Here is an 18,841-nt window from a genome sequence, read left to right as displayed (position 1 = left end):
TGCACAAGTTTTGCAGACAACAAAGTTATTTGCATCCATTTACCTTTTACCCTTTTTTTAAATAACCATTTCAAACTATTTACAGAACAATCAGCTGTTCTTCAATATGATGCCACTCCAAAACATAATTTCTGTCCACCTTTAAGGAGAACATCACAGCCTGATACCTGCAGGTCTGACAGCAGCAGGTGTATCACTCCTGTTTCTACCTGGAGACAGCAGTCGCCTCATTGTTCTGACACACAACACAAAACTATACACAACACTACACACTAACTACACAAGACAACACATTAACTACACACTCCAAACACGCTAAACGTCACAAATCTCAAAACTCGCTCTCTCTCTTTTCCTGCTCTCTCTCTCTCTCTCTCTCGCCGTCACTCCTAAAACTTCCCCTGTTTTTTTTTTTTTTTTTTGCTCATAAGCAGAGAGAGAGTGCTTGCTAGCGCTAACGTGGCGAAACTATTGAGGAAAAAACGCCGCGTATATCTTGTTTATCATGACTCTGGTTTTACGTGGCCTATCGACACAATTTATAAACTGGTATATATCACCTTGATGCTTTGTCTTTAAGTGGTCATGTGATTGGCTTACCACGACTACTTTATTCTTCCTCAGTCAAACAGCAGCACTCATGTGATTGTTTTGCCCCCTGAGCTCCAGGTGTTGTGCTGGACAGTGCTCGTGATTAGCGTCCGCGGGAGCGCGCAGCTGCTTAAAGCTGTAGCGTCCAGAAGATGCGGTAAGCTGATCACAGCTTCAACCGTCTGTTTGTTGAAAAATAGTAACGGACCGCGTTTCCTTGTTAGTAACTGTAACGCCGTTGTAACGATAGGAATAGTAATTAGTTAGATTACTCGTTACTGAAAAAAGTAACGCCGTTAGTAACGCCGCTACTTGTAACGCCGTTATTCCCATCACTGGTCACCAGCGTGTCCAGCTTCATGCCGACCACAGAGCCAGCCTTCCTGATCAGTTTTTCCAGCCTGGATGAGTCCTTCTTTGCTGTGCTGCTCCCCCAGCACACCACAGCATAGAACAGTACTCCTGCAACCACCGACTGGTAAAACATCCTCAGGAGCCTTCTGCAGATGTTAAAAGATCTCAGCCTTCTGAGGAAGTACAGTCGGCTTTGGCCTTTTTTATACAGGTGCTCTGTGTTGCATGACCAGTCCAGTTTGTTGTCCACCCACAGCCCAAGGTAATTGTATGTGTTGACCACCTCCACCTCCTATCCCTCTATCTGAACTGGCAGTGGACCTGCTCTGGACCTCCCGAAGCCCACAACCAGTTCCTTGGTCTTTGAAGTGTTGATTTGCAGGTGATTTGTGTGACTCCATGTGACAAAGTTTCTCACCAGACTCCTTTACTCCTCTTCCTGATCATCCCAGATACACCCCATGATGGCTGTGCCATCTGCAAACTTCTGAATGCACCTTCTCAAATTAATTCACTGCGTGTCGTGCCCAGAGCTGGACTGGAACAAAAAAATCGGCCCAGGCATTTTGACTACAGACCGGCCCACCAGGTATTATAGGAAAAGTAATAAAGCCTTTGAATGAAAACAAACGCCGTTGTGACAGTGATGTACACTGTCGTGTTGGTATATGTATGATCTCTATACATTTTACATGAGATAAAAACTTTGGTTGTAAGATTCAGATAATTATTTATTAAAAGCGAGACATTTTAAATGAGAATAAGAAAGAAAAGTATTTCTTTGTGCCCCCCTTTCCCTGTTAATGCCCTACCTGGTCCCCTGGCAAAACTTTGCTAGACCCGCCCCTGCACAGTTACCAGCTGTCAGCTACATAAAAAAAAGGATCCTGGTGTTATTTGTCTCTCAGAAACAGTTCATAACTTCCCTTCAATTCATTCATGTCACCTAAAAGGTAAACCTGTTTCTCCATCACCTGTTCAGCTCTGATGATTCAGTAAGGACATCTCCTTGTTTCATCTTCATGATTCCCTCTCACCAGATATCCAAACAATATCATGACCAGCAGCTTTAACGGCTGTGGCTCCAGCAAACATCAGCTGATAGTAGAAAGTAATATTAACTAAATTCTAACAACAGCTGATCAAGCTTAAACATGCTGCTGTTGTTTAACGCGACCTCCGCTGGGTTCTTTTTTCTGGTGCAAAGTGGGCGATAAACATTAAGAGAGATGGGACTTAGGACAGAAAAGCCGATCAGCTGATCATTGATCAGTTTCATGATTAAGGTAGCAACAGGAGAGGGAGGGGGAGAGAATGAGAGAAGAAGAGACAGCTGCAGTGTAAAGACACATAACAAGTCCAGCTGTCTTTTTTTCATTGTAGCTGAAGTACGGGACAAATCGCATTTCTTTTCACTTCAATGCGAAACGCGTAATATTCTCTCTGAATACGAGATGATTCCGTTTTTTACAGGACGGTTGGCAACTCTAATAACTAACCTTACGAATAAAATAAAGTTCACTATCAGTAACATCATAGCACCCACCCAGCAGTATATAAACTCCGTCATGCTAGCTAGTACGCAGTACGAGTTATTGTAACTGACTGTAAAAAGTCAGCATAACGAAAATAAACTACACACACCATCGGCCCACCGAGTCCAGCTATGGCTGCATGTGTGTTTAGTAGTAATTTCTTTTTGTAGAGGGCTAGCAAAACAACCGTTTTCAAGGGCATTGCCATATTGGAATCCCGACTTCTTGGACAAGGCTAACCAGAATGCCGGTTACTTGAGGGTGACATTATTCACAGGTCCGTGTTCCGCTTTTCGAGGTAAGTCGAACGCAACACACGAAGTAACGAATAACGACCCTATCTAAATCCCAGTAACGATTAACGCGTTCCTGATTTTGGCATAATAACTAGTTACCGTGCTCGTTACCACAATAATAACATAGTTACTGTAACGCGTTACTTAATAACGCATTAGTCCCTACACTGGTAGTTGCAGTAGTAGAAGTAGTCATCATTTAAACCTGTGTTTGATTTTCCTATGACAGCCAGGCCTTTATTTGTTCATACGAGGTTGAAGCTCCAGCAACACATTATTACTGTGTTGACAAATGGATTACCAGAGCTTCAACCTCTATACTATTGGAAAGTGGGTGAAATTATACCAGAAATCTCCAATTCCACTGCATTTGTTTGCACACGTGGTCAGAGGCACGTCTAAATTTGATTGTAATTTTGTTTGTTCGTACAAAGAAAATCAACAACATCAAAATACTGATTGTTCCTCTTTTCTGACCTCTTTTTTTCATATTGAGATTTTGAACCAACATTTGGACTCATCACTTCATACCATATCATTTTCCCACTGATTTTCAGTCCACTTCTTATGTAATTTGGCATGATGGAATGTCTCACGAATGGCTTCTTGACAGCCACCCTTCCATTGAGACCGTTTCTGATGAGGCTTTAGTGAACAGGGCCAGATGCAGCTCTTCAGGACATGACTTTCAGATAGTGTTCATTTGCTGTAGATATTCGTTTTAGGCCTGCCATTTCATCTTTGTCCACTACTTGTTGTGTTTCCCCCAGTGCTTTTAAGGACACACTGCACTGATATGCATTTTCAACTAATAGCTCTTTGATAATCAGCTTGTTGGTGGAAAAATACTTTTTCCCACCTGTCACATTGTTATCATTGGCACCTTTTATAGATTCAACTAAAGAAATTGGCTGAAGTTATGTGTTTGTGCCACATGCTACTAGTAAGAAAGGTATTACAATTTACAAATGGGTTCTAAACTGTTTCATGAGTTAGGCGCTTCCTTATGCAGGAATAGGTCAGTGTTAAGTGGCTATAGAAAAATATAATGCAAAGAAATGCTATATATATAATATATAGCATTTCCTTGCAAATAGTCAAGTAATACTGGACGTAAATGAGCGAAAAGGGAGCCAATGTCCAAATGAAAACTTCAAAGAAACAAGGGTGGCTCAAGACTTTTGCACAGCAGCATAGCCATGGCATTTGACCTACTTCCTCCCAGTGGTTCATGGGAGGCGTGCTTTGAATTTCTTGTACATCAACCTCCACAGCAGGAGGGGCTTACAGCTGTTGTACAGAAGAGCTCGCAAACAAGGTTAGGGAATAGTTTGGATTCTTTCGCTTGATATCCATTCCATAAACTGTTCTGAGGAAGTCATGAAATAATGCAAGAAAAATAACAGCATTATATTTGTCAGAGATCCTTGAATCAAGTCAGCCTCATTACATGTCATTTGCAGTTTGAGGCAAAAGACAAAACAGAAGAAATGTTTTAAAAAGTTTTCTCTCTCAATGTTGGGGTATTTAACCAGGATTCAGAAATATTTGAAATTGTTATTTATAAGCAAACCTTCTACAATCCAACTCTCTTCCAGATCAGCCAGCAAAGCTGATTAACATTTAGCTATAACAATATAATTACTGTAGTTTAAACTTATAAAATTTACATTTTTCAACGAATTTAAAAAATAAAGGTGTAGAAGTATGCTTATTATTGTCAACTCAACTGCATTTGTGTCATTTTGGACGCTATGTTAATGCCAGATGGTGGTAATCATAAATCCTGATTTATGTATATGTTATTTTTAATTGGTAATGCTGTCTGACACTAGATCCAGCACAATTACAGTTATATTTCTACATGTTGGAAACAGATGGAAAGAAACAATATATGTTTTTGCCTTGTTTTCCTTTCAAATGAAAAGATTTTTCAAATAAATCAACATATTTGCCAGTTAAAGCTGTGTAATCACAAATTGGGACAGTGGTCTCTGCAGGGCAGAGTCAGCAGACATGAGCCAACAGTTCATTGTGACAGGAGAAGCAAAGCTGTAGTCAACAACCATCTCCCTACAAAAGAAAGAATAAAGAGATCATATAACTTTGTAGAAATGGCTGAATTCTAAAGCAAAACAAGAACAAAAACACAAGTACAAAAAGAAAAGAAAATATACCCAGTAACATCTGCCTCCTGGTTTTTAATCTTTAGTTTTCTGACAGGAGCTTGCTGTACCTCCTCATAAACTGCAGCCTCTACAGCTGGAAAGAGAGAGTGAGACAAGAGCTAAGATTGATAGCCAATGCAGCAAGGACACACATGCGCACACACACACACACACACACACTAGTGATGGGATTTCCGGCTCTTTTTAGAGAACCAGCTCTTTCGGTTTGGCTCACTAAAAAGAGCCGGCTGTTTCGGCTCCCAACCGGCTCTTCAGGTTGTTTTGTTGCTTTAATTAATTTATTATTAACAACAATATAAAATTATGCACAAAAAGAATTACTAATGTAAAAAAACATGGTTTTATTTATATATATTTATATATAAATATATATGGTGGCCCCTTGAGACAAAGCACGTACAAACTCCAAAGAATGTACAAACTCCAAAACACATTTCTAGCATTAAGTGAACTTCCAAAACAGAGCTACCCTAGATCACTTAAATTACACAATTGAAAGCATATGTGTATTGTTTGTGTATTTATACACAAGCACTCATATATATTCAAATAATTAAAAAAAATGTTCATTTACCTGCTACTACCACACACCAAATCCGGTCGTTGGTACTTCCTGGCTTGTGTAGCCACAAGGTAACAAAAGCTCAACACTGCACCTAGCATTCTGCAGCACTTTTGTTGTGTTTTGTACGTGTTTTGGAGTTTTTACGTGTTTTGGAGTTTTTACGTGTTTTGGAGTTTTGTACGTGCTTCGGAGTTTGTACGTGCTATAGAGTTTTTATGTGTTTTGGAGTTTGTACGTGCTTTGGGGTTTGTACGTGCTTCGGAGTTTGTAGGTGTTTTGGAGTTCGTACGTGTTTCATCTCTAGGGGCCACCGTAAATATACTTTTATTTATTCACTCCAAATAAAATGTAATAAATAAATCATATAATACAAAAAGCAACTATTTACATTTCAACTTTTAACTATTTAAATTTTCAGCTTTTTCCTTTTAAACAAATTTAAAGTCAAACAACACAAAACACTGCAAATCACAACACAATTAAATATAAACATGAAAAACTATGAAAACAAAAAGAAGATGTAGATTCTCTGTCATATAGTCCTGCATGAATAAACTTTCTGAATCCTTTATCATCCGCAACTGAAAATAGTTGTGGATGATTACTATACCTTTCTAATGTGACGTTGTTGTCCCTGGCTCTCTTTCTCTCTCTTTCTCTCCCCTCTTCCCAGCGCAAGCACAAGGCTCGCGTGCGGAGTGAAGCCGAAAAAAGGGAGAGAGAGAGGGTGAAAGAACTTGCTTCGTTCACTTCAAAGAGCCGGCACTAAGAGCTGTTTCGTTCGCGACCTACACATCACTAACACACACACACACAGCTTTTCACTCACCTAAAAGTCCTTCAGCATTGTTGTCCGAGGGATGCTGTCTTAAAACTGGCCAAAATAATTTTTGGCCATTCTTCTCATGAACTATGATGACCATTTGCATGTCTCCAGTGGCAACATCTATTTCGTTGTTGCGCACAATCACTGTCACACTGGAAAAACATGGAGTTACTCAACTTTTTAAAAAATGTATAAAGGTTAAAGGCACCTGCACAGATCATGCTACTTGGATGAATTTAGCCTGCTCTGATTAAACAGCAGTGTAGTGCATAAAGTACAGAGCCTTTAATGTTAGCATCTTTTGTAAAAATGAATTTATGACAGTGAATTCATGACAAACTCTACTTAATGTCTGCCCCTGCCATTTTCATTCTTCAGTCCATGGCTTGAACAAATAATTATTTCCATCCATCCATGCATTTTCTTCCACTTTCTTCCTGGGAAGAGCTGTGATAGGAGCTGGAGCCTATCCTTGAAAGTTGGGGTACACCCTGGACAGGTCCTCAATCTGACACTGTGCTGGCTTGGTTTCTAATAAGTAAACGTAAGTCTATAAGTAAATGTAAATCTATGGCTTGCAGTCTACCTCTGCATAAAAAGTAAAGATCTGTATGCACTCGTCTGCCTGTATTCTTGTGCATTTGGGCTTTACTCAAATGCACTCATGTGAGAAACAATCATGTTCTTGCTTTCCTTCTCTGAGACAGCTAATCTCTGTTCTGTGTGTTTTAAATCTCACAGCCTCTTATCATTTTGCCTTTTGGACTCCTTCATGTGACCCACCTCTTCCAATTGCTTTACCTCAGCCACCATTAGCATGTTCTCTCCTAACATTGTCAGGACTGTGGCGTGTCCAGCGGGGTGGCCTGGGGGGGCACAGGCCACCCCCCCAACCAGACTGGCCACCCCAGGTGCCACCCCAAAGCGAAAACAATAAAAGTCAATGAAATATCAAATATACGATTATGTTTTCACAGTGAAGCTCAGATATCCGAGTGTAAGTGAATGCAGCATCGGCTTCTGCGCTATGAGCGTCATGTTAGCAAAGGTAGGAGAGCCAAGCATGAAAGACAGCATTGCAGAAAACAGGTTTTTCGGCGAAAGATTAACAGGTTAACATAGCTGGACTGGCCATCGGGCATACCGGGCATTTGCCCGGTGGGCTGATGACTTTTTTTTTTTTTTTTGTAACGGCATGAACAATGAGAGGTGGTGGATTGGAGGTGGAGCTGGCCGATGTGTAAAAATAACTCAGTTGTTTGGTGGTGGCTATGGTGTAGCTTCCACAGATTCGGAAACGGAGGCAGGAGGAGAGACCCGAGGCAGCCGCCAGTCCGAGTGTCAGGTGAACTGAACTTCAGGTAAGAAGTTATGACCTGCAGTCTATCTGGGTCAGATATAAACCAAGTTTAGGTGGAGTTTATTTTTGTTGTGTTGACTGTTTACTGCGTACTAGCTAGCATGACGGAGTTTCTATACAGCTGGGTGGGTGCTATGATGTAACTGATGTTGAACTTTATTTTATTCATAAGGTTAGTTTGTAGAGTTGCCAACGGCTCCTTAAAAAATGGAATGGTCCCTCATTCAGAGAAAATATTACACATTTCATATTGAGCTAGAGAGACGCAGTTTGTCCCGTACTTTAGCTAGAATGAAAAAAAGACACAAAGCTGGAGTTATTCTGTGTCTTTCCTGCACAGCTGCCTCTTCTCCTCTCATTCTCTCCCCCTCCCTCTCCTGTTGCTACTTCAATCATGAAACTGATCAATGATCAGCTGATCAGCTTTTCTCTCTTGTTTGTTTATCGCCCACTTTGCGCCAGAAAGAGGAAACCGGCGGATGTCGCGCTAAACAACAGCAGCACCTTTAAGCTTGATCAGCTGTTGTTAGAATTTATTTAATATTAATTTCTAGTATCAGCTGATGTTTGCTGGAGCCACAGCTGTAAAAGCTGCTGGTCATGATGTCGGTTTGGATACGTGGTGAGAGGGAACAGGTGATGGAAAAACAGGTTTACCTTTTAGGTCACATGAATGAGTTGAAGGGAAGTTATGAGCTGTTTCTGAGAGACAAACAACACCAGGATCCTTTTCTAGCAAAGTTATGCCAGGGGGCCAGGTAGGGCATTAACAGGGAGAAGGGGGGCACAAAGAAATACTTTTCTTTCTTATTCTCATTTAAAATGTCTAGCTGTTATTAAATAACTATCTGAATCTTGCGAACAAAGTTTTTATCTGACGTAAAATTTATAGAAATTTGTTTTCATTCAAAGGCTTTATGGCTTTAATACCTGGTATTGTAGTCAAAATGCCTGATTTTTTGTCCCAGTCCAGCCCTGCAGGTTAATACTGGCAGTGTCACCATGCCAGCTGACTGTATTTCATCATCAGCCAGTGTTGTTCTTTATACATCAATATTACCAAAGTTTACCATAAGGCAGCATAGAAAGTATTTACTTGCTTTCAGGTTTTATTCAAATGTTAGTCTTTTTATTTGTTTCCCCACTTTTTTCCTGTTTCAAAATCAAACACCAGTTTGTGAGAAGATTATCTTCTTTTTTTAATAGGCAGATAAAGTTTTGCATTGGCTAATTTGGCAATTGTATGTTAAAAATGTTTGTATTTTAATATTCAAAAATGTTTTGGCCCAAAACATATGTGCACTATATGTCAGTAAAAATACTATGCAAATATTGCTGTCCTTGAATGCTGAATAAATACTGACAAAGCACTGATTGTATCTTTTCTACTTCATCAGCGCAGTATCTAAAAACTTTGCACCGTAGTGGTTAAAACCTCATTCTAATAAGAGTCAAAAGCGCATTCGGTTATTAGGTTTACAGGGTTATCGAATTATGGTTAACAGTTGGTAGAATTTTTTTTTAACATTATCTGCAAATTACATCTGCCACCCTTCTCCAAATCTGTGCCCCTACCTGGCCCCCCCAACAAAAATTTTCTAGACACGCCACTGTGTCAGGACTCTGATCTGTTACACTATGTCTAATCACCAAATAGCCTTTAATTCATATTCATACTTCAATGAATTACCATGCTTTCAAATGATCTGTCCTTACTGAAATAACATCTCATGTACTTAATAATCAATACAAAAAGGAAAAAAAAACTCTTTAGGGGTTTCAGCCTCAGAGATGTCAGCTAATTTTGACAGGTGTTGAGATAGACAGTCTCGTGTAAATCTTGGTAACACAGGTGAAAAAGGTCACACATCTGTGCTTATTGCTGAGATCATGAGTCTCGACCATGATAATACAACATCACCTTCCAGCTGTAAGGTGATCCTGTCCAGTGTAATATGTCACTGTCTGTCCATCTCGTACAGTGACCCAGTTGGTGTCGATCTCAACATGTTGGCTGTCTTTGACGTGTATGAAAATTCTGCTGAAGCCTCCATTTGTAACTGAATCAAGCTCACCATTTACAGACAGTTCTAGAAGAAAAGAGAAATGCTCATCTTATACCACAAACTGGAGTTTTCATATGAAAGTAACAATGGGAAAGAAAAACAACAGTTTTTATTACACTGAAAAGAAATATTAGGATGGAAAAAGCTAACACTACTGACCCCTGCTGGGATGGTGAAAAAGTTTAAGGCGGACAGGTCCACTAACGTCAAAGCATAGTGGAACAGTCTGATTCGCAGCTTTTAGCAAAAACCTGTGGAGTACAGGAGCTAGAGATACAGAGGTACACAGTGTTAGAACATTTCTAGTGAATAGGAAATATTCACTCTTCTTTTCCAAAATTTGCTTTATAACCCCTGAGCCAGGAATCCAAACTATACACATTTGTTCATACATACTATGCAGATCCTAATTTATATAATATTTTGATCCTACAATTTTTTTTCTTTTCTGTTTTATTGTGTATGAAGAGAAAAAAGGGCAATTTTTAGATTTCCCTTCCAGAAAAAAGTATGTAATTTGGTACATATCTGAGTAGACCATGCCTCCGTTGGAACTTGAAATACAAAAAAAGCAAATGAATAAAAGAAACCAAAACTAAATATTGTAATTAAAAAAAAAAATCAACCTGAATGACATCAGGGCAATACAATACCATCAGTGGCTTCCAGAGTAGTAGTTTTACGTGAAAGATGAACAACAGCAGGTTGGACATCAGGGAGAACAACTGTAAATACATTTAATTAGTCTTTATGTTGCATATTGAGTTTATAAACACATCCTGATACTAATCACTGCTTTAAATAAATAAAGACACGCATATATTGAGTCTCACAACTCAGTGTCAGTCTGTAAACATAGTTTGTACATAAATTCTAATTGTTGCACTTCAACTTGTTAGAAATGTTGTTGACAAACATTATCAAAGACAGCTCCTACACTGGTTTTGAACCTGCTTCGCTCAGGGAAACACTACAGATGCAGCGTAAATAGTTTCTTCCCAAAAGCCATAACCACGCTGAACTCACACATGCACACAATACCACCTCCCAATCCAAGGACTACCCTCTACACCCAGACTACACAACTACCATCACTACTGTGTAATATTTAATTAACGTGCAGTAACCCACACAGTAAATATATAACCCTATTTGTTTTTTTCCATTACATATTTATACATTTGATGTTTTTTGAATACTGTTCATATGTATATAGTGCTGCGAAACTGTGCCCCCCCCCCCCCTTTTTTCCCCACATGTCTGCACTGAGAAGGAGATTTGATTTGATTTGATATACCTTTATTAGTCCCACAAGGGGAAATTTCATGTTAAGGCTGCCGACCTATTGCGCGCAATGGCGGCGCCATCTTACCCTCCGACCATACATTTCACAAAAACATCACATGAGGAAGACAGGTCAGAGAGGTATAACAATGGAAAATGCACCACATGAGGAAAGATAAGGAGAAAAAAACAACTCCCCCCAGACTGAGCTCCAACAGGGAGATCAGTTTGAGAACAGAAAAAAACACCTCTGCACATAGCACATGAAAAAAACTCTTAATACCTGATAGTACATATAAATTCATATAAAAGCTTTGAATGCTTCACCAGAAGAACAGATGTTAGGAAACCCAGTAAAATTACGCATTAAAACTGTGCACACAGGTTTTTTGAGTAGTTACCAATACTGTTAATCTAAAGCAGCAGTTACATAAACCTTGCATTGGGTGATGGTCTAATAAATTTGTTAAGCACTTTACCTGGTGCAAGGTCTCCTCTCTGTCCTCTCTCTCCTCTGAGGGGATGCAGTTGAAAGACTAAAAATAAACAGTAACATTTAAGAAGGAAATATCTGTTTTTATGAAATACTATTTTTTGTATGTTTTTGTAAAAGAGTACATTTGAAAATTCAGGGATAATATTAATGATTATATTTTAGCATTAACAATATGATTTTGATTAAATAGCTTGCATATACTGGTGGATTAATTATTCCCCCCCCCCAAAAAAAAATAAAATAAAATAAATTGGTAGTTACCAATACTGTTAATCTAAAGCAGCAGTTACATAAACCTTGCATTGGGTGATCTAATAAATTTGTTAAGCACTTTACCTGGTCCAGGACGTCCTCTCTCTACTCTGGAGGCGTGCTCTTGCATGACTAAAAATAAACAGTAACATATAAGAAGGAAATATCTGTTTTTATTATATACTTTTTTATGTTTTTGTAAGAGTACATTTGAAAATTCAGGGATAATATTAATGATTATAATTTAGCATTAACAATATGATTTTAATTAAATAGCTTGCACATACTGGTGGATTAATTAATCTACAAGAAAAAGTCTTGTAGATTCAAGATGGTTTCTTGTAAAAACACAATAAAAATAGAATATTATATGAATTGATATGTTTTTTTTATGTAATATGTTTCTCATTAAGAGTCTGTTTCTGTGTTAGGCCTTTTTGTGTTCCCATTTTATTTTTGTAGTCTTTTGTCTATTATGCTTTGTATTCAGTTTTACTTCCCTTGTCTTATCCCTGATTAAGTTTGGCTGTGTTAGCCTTGTGTTTCCATTCTACAATGATTGCTCTCAGTGTCTGGGATAATGTTTGTTCATTGTTGTGCTGCACTGCTGTCTTTAGTGTTTATTCTGCCAATTTGTTCCCGGATCCTTCCTTGTGTTTTCCTCATTATTTCTAGTGCTCTATACTGGAAAGCCATTTATATAGAGCTTACTGACAACAGTCTGTGTTACTCATGTTTTCTGCCTGTAACTAGTTTATTAGTTAGTATAAGTTTAAATATATTGTATTTTTTTTTTTGTATTTATATAGTTAAGATAGTTAATTTATTTAGTACAAACTTAAGCAGTAGTTACATCATAATAGTAAAGCTGCAATATTTGTCACATCATACCTTGACGGCCAATATTGTTTACTTTTAAGATTCCCGAAATAACAAAAACAAAAACAAATTGATAACATGAAATTAAGAAACATGTTCATTTATTACTTGCCAAAATAAAGTAATAAACAAGGTCCCTTTTTCTTGTTAATTCATACACGTTTTTCATTCAATTCAGTGCAATTCAAATTTATGTATATAGCAACAAAAGTTGCCTCAAGGCAAAACAAAAAACAAGCAAACAGAGAAAACCTTAAACCTATTCTTGTATGTTTTCAAAATCTGAAAGCTTCCATTTTAATACAAAAGAAAAAAGGAATAATAAATGCCAATCTGGATCCTTCATTTCTTTATATTTTGCTTCAAAGAAGCCAGACTTTCTTTTTTTTGGTCATTTTAAATAATAATAATAATAATAATAATAATGATAATAATAATAATAATGATAAATTTTATTTAAAAGCGCTTTTCAAGACACCTAAGGATTCTGAATTTCACAGGGAGCCAGTGAAGTTCATAAGGAACAGGGGTGATGTGCTGGAGGGGGTTATGGTAATAATGCGGGCAGTGGAGATTTGAACCATTTGAACTTATGGAGGGATTTTTGAGTGAGAACATGTAAGATAGAGTTACAATAGTCACTGCAGGAGGTAACAAGACAATGAACAAGAATGGACGCATAGTTTCTTTTCTTCATTTTTGTAATCATAGTAATGACTCTGTTCCCGGTCTGCAGAGAACAAAGACTGGCACGTGTGGTTCGACTTAACGGACGAGCTACTGTGGCTCAAAGTTCATGCTAGTTCTCATAGCAAGATATCACAATAGTCAGGGCATGGTAGTTTGATGCATATGGTTTTTTTTTCCTTAACTTGACAGTGACATTAGTCTGGGGGCTAAAAGTAGAGATTATGAAGCATTTCATTTATTTCAGTCTTTTTGTGTTTGTGATACTCACCAGATGAATGGCCACTCAGGTGACTACTAGGAGACAAAGATTGTCTTGAAAATGAAGGATCGAAATCAGCAGCTGTAAAAACATTTACACACATCTAATTACATAATGTTAATATTGCAAAGCTGCAGAGGATATCATAATAAATAATAAATAATAACTTTAGTGGTGTCTCCCATGGGGATTTCTAATCCATATACGGCAGGTGTTCCTGTGCACTAACCTGACCACTAGGTTGTACCTCCCAGTATCAGCTGTCTCAGCTTGCATCTTACATCCTGCTTCTGTCTGACTCACATCTATTTGACTCAGTCTATTTCATACTCCCTTTCTTTCATTCACAGAACATCTCTGAACTGTAAGCGATCGTCTCCTCAGCTGAACTAAAGAATGTTGTTGTACTGGTTTGATTTGCTCACCAGAAAGAGCCCCATTGATCCCGTGACCAATAGCAGGAGGAAGGGGAACTAAAATGGATTGACCTCCTTGCGACTGCCATCTCTGTGATGTTTCACCTTCCTTGGGTTTATGAAGCACATCTATGTTCTCTCCTGGAGGCTTTGTGACCACCATAGATGTGAGAGGAGTCACAAAACTGTACTTCAGTGACAGCTCCAAAGCCTCCTTCTTCACTTTCTCTTTCTCAGGTCCAGATAACTGAAGCCTGTGTCACAAAATATTAAATAAATATAAACATTAAGAAAGAATTAAATGTGCACTTTATTGTTCAGTGTTTAATAACTTCTGCATGTCCCTGACCCATCTCGAGTGTTTTTAAAGCACTGCTGTATAGCTGGAAGTTTTAGAAAACCGAAAGATTATTTTAATCATAAACATGGATAAAACAATATGCTATCAAGACAAACTAGAGAGTTTGTAGTATTATCACACAAATGGTGACAACAATGAGTTCATGTGCCACACTTCTTTTTACAGCTGGTGCTTGTTTCCAGGTCAACCAAAAAAATTCACTAATACATCCAATAAAATGTAAAATAGGGGTTTTTAGATCATCAGCTCCCTGTGTGTTATGAAACAAATTTTCAAGAAAGGCTAGCCTCAAACACAGCTTTATAATTTAAAATGTGTTTTGTTTCTGTAATGAATCATTTCAGTCATGACTTGTTTACTGAACTGTGTTTATAGATGTTTTCATGATAGATTTTTAACTTGTTTATAAAGTTGTGACTCAGTTATTCATAGTGGCAGGTGCTATCAGTGTTATGAAATAGAAACACAACACGAGAAGCTGGTTAGGAATCTTTTACCATTAGCTACTTTCAGCTACTCCCTTATTCACAAGCTGATCAACATTTTATGATTGGTCAGCTTTTTATGCCAAATGCCCTGCCACAACCCCAAGGGATTTGTGACTCTCAGAATCAAACCTGGGATCTTTTGGTCCTTAAAAAAAATGTATAAAGCTCATCAAAACAAGCAAATTACTGTAAATATGTTACCTCAGGGTAACCCCCAACTTTACTGTGCCATGAAATAGTTTAAGGGAAACTGTTTTGCTTTAGCTTTTTGCTACCCTTTAGAAAGTAGTTGTTTAGGAAGAGCCAAATGAAGAAATATGGCACATATCATACTCACTCTTTGTCTAGAAGCTGTTTAACTGTGAGGTAGGCCCAAACCCGCTGGATACGGTCATCAGACACTGTTCCAGTGGATTCCACGGTTTCATTTGGATTAGAGAATATTATTCTTCTATTACTCTGTCACAATTCAAATGCAATGTAATGTCAATATACATACAGGGAAAGCAGCTTAAGAAAATTACAACTGATTAGTACTGTGAATCTATCCTTACGGAAATGGCCACAACTTGAGGGGTGAAGGTTTCAATATTGTTATCTGTGATCTCACCGGCCACCACAATCTCAGAACCATTATAATACTGGCTGAAGTTAGTCTGGGTTAGATTGGTCCCACCCACATAGATCATTGTCACATCTGTTAATAGAGGTGTGGCCACCTCTTCATAGAAACCCTGTTGACATAAAATGTGGACATTATACAAACTATTCTTGGTTTTTCTTTCAATCTTCTGGGATTTTTAAATCACATCACAACAGTATTTACTGTATAAGGAAAATTACCTTCAGCTGTAAATCAGCATCAGAGTCTTCATATATCCGTCGTGCCACACCGTTATTTTGCAGCGACATTTTCTCAAGGAACTTAAAATCAACATCAAAACCAAAACCAAGACAGTACAGTGGGAATTTGCCTGCAATAGCCTGTCTTACATTTGACTGAATATTCTCCAGGTTTGTCACCCCTGAAAAGACACAAGACATACCCAGATAGAGTCAGACATAACAGAGTCTCAATAATACTAAAAACCACTTGATAAAAAACCTTGAAACATATAACTAAATTATACAGTGTATAATCACAAATATCACTATTTCTTGAAGTATTCTTGTACATTTATGCAAAGGTGTGCTTTATTATAACCTGAGGTTGGGTCTCCATCTGTAAGAAGTATCAGAATAGATGCTGAACCTTCTCTGCTATGATCATTCAGCATACGTGCTCCTTGCAACACTGCTTCATTTATATCTGTGGCTGAAATACAACAACAACAACAAAACAAAGTTTCAGTCCTAACAGTTTCCTGTCAACTGTCCATATTCCAAAATATATATGTTTACTGCAACTTCTCACATCCTCTAGCTTGTATATTGCTTGCAAAGTTTTTGGCACTTTCCAGGTTTTTGCTGTTGGCCTGAACGAGTTCTCGCTTCCAGTGAAAAATGTTGCCATCAAAAGTGATCAGACCAAAGTAGTCATCTTCTGCCAGATCATTCAAAATGTGGAATAATGCGATCCTAGTCTGTTCAAAAAACATATTACGTATTTAAACGTTTCCTGATTTCTTATCTTTTGCATATTTGTCACAGTTGCATGTTAAAGACCATTAATTTAATTTTAATATTAGGCAAAAATGACCCAAGTAAATGCAAAATGCAATTTTTAAATGATCATGATTTAAATAAAAGAAAATCAAAACATAACCACATGTATCTGTTTCCATGTGTGAAAGTAATTGCCACCCTCCTAATTAAATGTTCATGAATTAACTGAGATTAATCACATCTTTTGGAAAGGTGATTTCCACACCCAGGCCTGATTACTGCCTGACCTATTGAATCAAGAATCACTTCAATTGGAGATTATGTATCGGAATTTCAGGAGCGGGACCACGCCTCCAAACATTCCTTCCGGTTGTCATCTGTATAGGTTCCCCCAGTTCTGCAAGCTGTTCATTCTTTCAAAGGAGGGTGGGAGGAATGAGAACCCCAGGACGGACGAGGAGAGAGGAGGTGATCATATCAAGAATGAGATTTGGACATACTGGCTTGAACACTACATTATTCATGATAGGGAAACATAATACCGGGAAATGTGATTACTGTGGGGAAGAGCAAACTATAGAACATGTCATATTGCATTGTCAGAAGTATCAGTTCGAGAGGAGACAACTGATCCAAAACCTCAGTAACATAAAAATCAAACTGGATCTTATTGATTTATTGCAAAAGGAATCGGGAAGTAAAAGTTATCAGGCCTTATTTCAGTTTGTAAAAGAGGGGAAACTGTTTGGAAGGATTTGAGGGTTTTTTGTTTTGTTTTGTTTTGTTTTGTTTGGTTTTTTTTGAGCGACGTTCCAGAGCACACTCCATACCAGTTGGTGGCGGTAATGCACCTTTCTGTTGTTTGCCAACCGCCAATAAAAATTTAGAAGAAGAAGAAGAAGCTGTTCATTCTCGTTTACATGTAAACAGGGTCCATTCTCGGCGAACACCTTTAAACACAGCTCATCTCTCGGGAGTAACGTAATTTTACTCACCCTTCCATTCGCTACAATCGCCCTCTCGTCCGTCAGCGTGTCAGACGAACAACTACTCAAGCTCTGCATCCATCGCTTTTCCCCCGGCAATCCCAGAAACACACCGAACGTCACGGCGGCGCTTCCAAAAAACCGAATGCTGACGAGCTCCTAGCAGTTCTCTTGCCACCCGACATATGATCTGCTACGTCCATCCATCCAGTCGTCTCATCTCCACTAAATTCAGTCACGAAGTAACTCCGGCCGCCCGCCACTTCAGCGAAAACCAGCGAGGTCGCCCGCCAACAGAACTCACAGCTCTTCTCACATTGCTCTGAAACGGGTCACAGGCCGGGTGAGTTAGCCGAAAAGCCGACGGACGTCAGCGCCGAACCCACGCTTCCAAACAAATCGCAGCTCCAACAGCAAAAGCTACAGCGTACTTCGTAGCTCCACCCATCCGCCAGCGCCAGGTAGCAGGGGGAAGCTCAGCTCTGTGCTCCTTCCTACTAACACCATTTAATCCAAGCTGGAAATCTGTCGCTAGCACCATACTCTCTACTGTTTTCCATCGTCGTGATGTTTCCATCCCTCCTGCTTAAGCAAGGTGGCACTGGGATGCCCAGTTTTCCCTATCCGCCATTCGCAAACGCAGCAGCAAGCTTCCTATGACCGAACTGCCAGTTTTTTTAGCAAAGACGACAAAAAAACTGGCACCGAGTTGCCAGTTCTCCATCCCTCAGTGGCGATATGCAGTATGCTTCGGCACTGAGTTGCCAGGTTCTCAGCCACCAATCCCTCCTTCGCAAAATTCTGCAGCAATCCTTGGCACCGAGTTAACAGGTTCCCAGCCTCTCACGCCTTCTCGGCTAAACTCTGCAGCAAACGTCGGCACTGAGTTGCCAGGTTCTCAGCCATCATCCCTCCTCTGCTAAAGTACACAACAAACGTCAGCACCGGGTTGCCAGGTTCTCAGCCACCCATCCCTCCTTCGCGAAATTCTGCAGCAAACCTTGGCACCGAGTTGCCAAGTTCCCAGTCTCCCACGGCTCCTCGGCTAAACTCTGCAGTAGGGCTGCCACAAACGATTATTTTGATAGTCGACTAGTCACCGATTATTTTTGTGATTAGTCGACTAATCAGATCATGCATCCATTGGACATAAAACGTACAGCTTATTGCACCAGCATGCCTCTGCTCTTATATAACTATCATTAGCTTACAGCTTTAAGTGTTTAAGGCATGTGCTAACTAAAAATAAAGACAAGTCAGCCGTCTGCTCCTTGCTATCTAAAATATAACAGGACACCGGAGTATATTCTCGAGCATCTCACACTTCTGATAATCAGTTGCCT

At 39.0% G+C, this 18,841-nt stretch overlaps 1 protein-coding gene across 1 annotated transcript in view; it reads right to left on the bottom strand.

Annotated features, from left to right (window-relative positions):
* Positions 1 to 4,167: 4,167 nt before the first annotated feature.
* LOC116322244 (inter-alpha-trypsin inhibitor heavy chain H3-like) overlaps positions 4,168 to 18,841 on the bottom strand; it is a 37,795-nt gene continuing 23,121 nt past the window's right edge. The window contains exons 8-22 of the mRNA XM_031742276.2: positions 16,322 to 16,490; positions 16,112 to 16,222; positions 15,751 to 15,932; positions 15,462 to 15,641; positions 15,245 to 15,366; positions 14,068 to 14,312; positions 13,652 to 13,723; positions 11,899 to 11,946; positions 11,546 to 11,602; positions 10,436 to 10,507; positions 9,942 to 10,049; positions 9,638 to 9,806; positions 6,360 to 6,508; positions 4,954 to 5,038; positions 4,168 to 4,849 (exon numbers count right to left, since the gene is read on the bottom strand). Of these exons, the coding sequence (XP_031598136.2) occupies positions 4,735 to 4,849; positions 4,954 to 5,038; positions 6,360 to 6,508; positions 9,638 to 9,806; positions 9,942 to 10,049; positions 10,436 to 10,507; positions 11,546 to 11,602; positions 11,899 to 11,946; positions 13,652 to 13,723; positions 14,068 to 14,312; positions 15,245 to 15,366; positions 15,462 to 15,641; positions 15,751 to 15,932; positions 16,112 to 16,222; positions 16,322 to 16,490 (1,884 nt within the window). The 3' untranslated portion in view covers positions 4,168 to 4,734. The remainder of the gene's footprint in view (positions 4,850 to 4,953; positions 5,039 to 6,359; positions 6,509 to 9,637; positions 9,807 to 9,941; positions 10,050 to 10,435; positions 10,508 to 11,545; positions 11,603 to 11,898; positions 11,947 to 13,651; positions 13,724 to 14,067; positions 14,313 to 15,244; positions 15,367 to 15,461; positions 15,642 to 15,750; positions 15,933 to 16,111; positions 16,223 to 16,321; positions 16,491 to 18,841) is intronic.

Source organism: Oreochromis aureus, linkage group 5 (assembly GCF_013358895.1).
Source record: "Oreochromis aureus strain Israel breed Guangdong linkage group 5, ZZ_aureus, whole genome shotgun sequence".
In the NCBI taxonomy this organism is placed as follows: domain Eukaryota; kingdom Metazoa; phylum Chordata; class Actinopteri; order Cichliformes; family Cichlidae; genus Oreochromis; species Oreochromis aureus.
The sequence above is the reverse complement of the archived record's forward strand: the minus strand, read 5'-3'. Positions and strand labels throughout refer to the sequence as shown.